The 3,304-nt window shown below is 46.3% G+C and overlaps 1 protein-coding gene across 1 annotated transcript; it reads left to right on the top strand.

The window, feature by feature from the left end:
• The first annotated feature begins 208 nt into the window (after window positions 1-208).
• On the top strand, window positions 209-2,339 carry LOC117790899 (homeotic protein empty spiracles). Its single transcript, XM_034630510.1, has 2 exons — window positions 209-1,483; window positions 1,555-2,339. Exons 1-2 carry the CDS (start codon window positions 301-303, stop codon window positions 1,902-1,904), a joined length of 1,533 nt encoding a protein of 510 aa, XP_034486401.1. The 5' UTR covers window positions 209-300; the 3' UTR covers window positions 1,905-2,339.
• Window positions 2,340-3,304: the final 965 nt, after the last annotated feature.

The following is a 3,304-nucleotide window of genomic DNA, read 5'->3' on the forward strand; positions in this document are numbered from 1 at the left end:
AACACGTAACGAGCGCGTCGATCGCAAAAACTCCGAATCTCAATCAACTCTTCGCCCCGCTATAAAGTTGTTTACGTTTGACGTCCCAAAAGCACAAAGCCAACAAAGAATTCAAGCCAAGTGCCAAGTGTGAATTGTTAAGTGTTCAAGTGAAGCGCTCAAATGTTGCGCCAAGTGTAACCAAGATAGAGAGAGAGAGAGAGAGAGACAGTTACTATAAAGGATTAACTGAGAAACAGTCAAGCCGCCAACATAGCCGAACTAATCGCCGCCTCGCCCGCACACACAACGCGCGTATTTATGACTAAAATGATTCCGCCGGTACCCACCTCAGCCGTCATGTTGCCCACACCCAAGCAGAAGATTGGCTTCAGCATCGACTCCATTGTTGGCAACGATGCGACGGCTGTTGCCGCGGCCGGCAATCCGGATCAGCAGCCCGGCAGCCCACAGCCGGAACGCAATGGACCCGGTTCTCCGCCACAAACGCCGCCCGCTGCTGGGTTGACATTGCTGCCAGCGACGCCCACGCCACCGCATCATCTGATGGCACCGCCACCACATCATGCTGCTCACGTGCTGTCACCTCACATGGCAACGCATCCACATCCGCATCCGCATGCACATCAGCATCCACATCTCTCGCCAGCCCAACAGCATGCTCTGCATCAACATCTGCTGCTCCAGCAACAACAACAGCAACAACAACAACAACAGCATCAACAGGGCACACCAAAGTCTCATCATGATATTCAGGAGTTGCTCCAGCGTCTGCATCACAATGCCGCCGTCGCCAGCAGCCTCAGCCCGCTCCAAACGCGTCTCTCGCCTATCGGAGATGTTAATTCCTCACCAGTTGCCGTCTCGATGAAACGCGAGCGTTCGCCAGCTCCGCCTGGTGCTGAGCAACGGGAGAATCCCGCCCAGCGTATTCAGCCGCCTCACACACCGCCCAAGTCCGTCTCGCCGCAATCCTCGCAGCCCTCATCTTCGCCCACATTGCTGATCAGCAGTCCACACAATACTCCGCCACAGCAGCATCAATCGCAGCAGCCGCCCAGCTACCCGAAGCCACCTGTAATGCATCCATCTGGCGGTCCAGGTCCCAATCCCCTCATGCTGCCCGGTATGCCTCCAGCCGGCTTAGTGCGCCCCTTCCCTATGGGCCCAGGCGGTCCACCGCCATCCGGACAGCCCGGTATGCCGGACATCAAGGCGCTGCCGCCGTACATCAACACGCCGCCAGAGCTGGCACCTCAACACAATCCTCATCTGATTGCCGCCGCCCAGTTTCAAATGGCCGCTGCTCTCCAGGCCGGCCATGTGCTCGGTCCGGCGGCAGCCGCCGCAGCAGCAGCCGGTCTACCGCCTCACGCCGCCGCCTCCTTCATGGGTAATCCCGGCATGCCGCGTGAAAGCTATCCGCTCTATCCATGGCTCTTGAGTCGCCACGGACGCATCTTTCCGCACCGCTTTCCAGGAAGTAAGTATACAGCTACCAGTGAGCACTCTTTTGGCAGTTAACTAACTTGTTTCTCTGCTTCTTCTTTCTAGACTTCCTTCTGCAACCTTTCCGCAAACCGAAGCGCATTCGCACCGCATTCTCGCCATCCCAGCTGCTGAAATTGGAGCACGCCTTCGAGAGCAATCAGTATGTGGTGGGAGCGGAGAGAAAGGCACTTGCCCAGTCACTGAATCTTTCGGAGACGCAGGTCAAAGTCTGGTTCCAGAATCGACGCACCAAGCACAAACGCATGCAGCAGGAGGACGAGAAGGGAGGCGGCTCCGGATCCGAGCGTAATATGCACAACGGCAGCGGAGATGAGGATGATGACGAGCTCATCGACATGGAAATGGATGATTGTGCCAGCGATGATGAGCATGATCTCGATGCAAGTCATTAACTTGGCACGCCTCCTCCATCCTCCTTCCTCCTTCCTGCCTAGCAATCGTGCGCATCTCTGGGCAAAACTTATCCGTGAGTTCCTTACTAAAGAAGCGCCAAAACTGCTGAGCGTTGCTTGTGTGCATGTGTGTATCTGTGTGTGTGTGTATGTGAGAACTTAAAATTAGTTATTTGTGATATATTCTTAAAATGAAAAGCGCTAGGCTTTGTGTATATAGCATCTCTCGTCGTATCTATCGAGGTAAACACTCCCTGCAAAAGTATTATGTGCGAGACAAGGGGTGTCCACTTGCCACGCCCCCAAACTGTGCCAATTCCAAAATATGGGCTGCCCCTTGATCAACAAATTAAACCCTAAAACGAGTTGAGTTGAGCTCAAATTTGAAACCGACAAAAAACTAAGATAATATAAATCTCTAAAAATAGACAGACAGAGAGAGAGAGAGAGAGAGAGAGAGAGAGAAACGAAAATTGTACAAATTAAATTGTTTAAGCGTGTAAATATTATTTAAAAAAAAAAAAAATGAAAAAAGAAAAAATACAACGAGCGCAACAACATTAATTTTAATTAGCGAATCTCTTGCACATTTAACTCGTACTTTCTATACACTTAATTCGAGTACATCAACTTTAGCATTTATTTATAGCAATAGTTATGTTAATAATTGTATTTATATTTAGCGCTAAGTCCACAATCCGGTATATTTAATATTTCATTAAGAAATCACTTAGTTGCTTTAGTTTATAATTTTTAACGAATAAGTCGATAGAGATAAAAACAAAATGCTTAAAAAATATTATTATATAAAATATAAAATATTCTTATTCAAGAAAACAAATATAAATCAAATGCGATCTTCATTGGGATATCAAAGGGTAGCTAATGAATTATTTACAGATGGTTGGTACCCAAATATTTATCTTGTACATCAAATTGGCCACTGAATACTTTTAATTATATCATTTACAATAATTTTTAACATTTAATTCTTTGCCATAATTTCGTGTTTTACTTAATATAATGCAATTTATATTTTGGGAGTATTCATTTATTCCGACGGTAAAAAGTAAAGTATACAGCAAAAGTGAATGTAAAACTAAAGTAAGTATACAAATTGCTAATCAATTTAGAAATTTCCCTTAAAGCTTTCGCAGTAAATACAGCTTTTACTTAGAAAGGCGCCTGACATAACGTCGAATGTTGAAGTAACCACAAAAACAACTATAACAACAACATCAGCTATACTTACTGTAGATATAACTAGTCGGTTATAATATTAGTTATATCCATGGCTTTAGTTGTAGTTGTAGCTTGAGCTACAATCTCATCCATTCAGCCACTGTCAGCGTTAATTTATGCGATGCTAATTAATTAACGTGTGACATTTAGCGTTACCT

Source organism: Drosophila innubila, assembly GCF_004354385.1.
Source record: "Drosophila innubila isolate TH190305 chromosome 3R unlocalized genomic scaffold, UK_Dinn_1.0 2_E_3R, whole genome shotgun sequence".
Taxonomy (NCBI): Eukaryota; Metazoa; Arthropoda; class Insecta; order Diptera; family Drosophilidae; genus Drosophila; species Drosophila innubila.

Excerpts from the sequence above, each read along its gene's own strand:
- LOC117790899 (XM_034630510.1), top strand. The coding sequence starts at position 301 with ATGACTAAAATGATTCCGCCGGTACCCACCTCAGCCGTCATGTTGCCC. Across the intron at positions 1,484-1,554 it reads TCCGCACCGCTTTCCAGGAA|ACTTCCTTCTGCAACCTTTC; the intron begins GTAAGTATACAG and ends TCTTCTTTCTAG.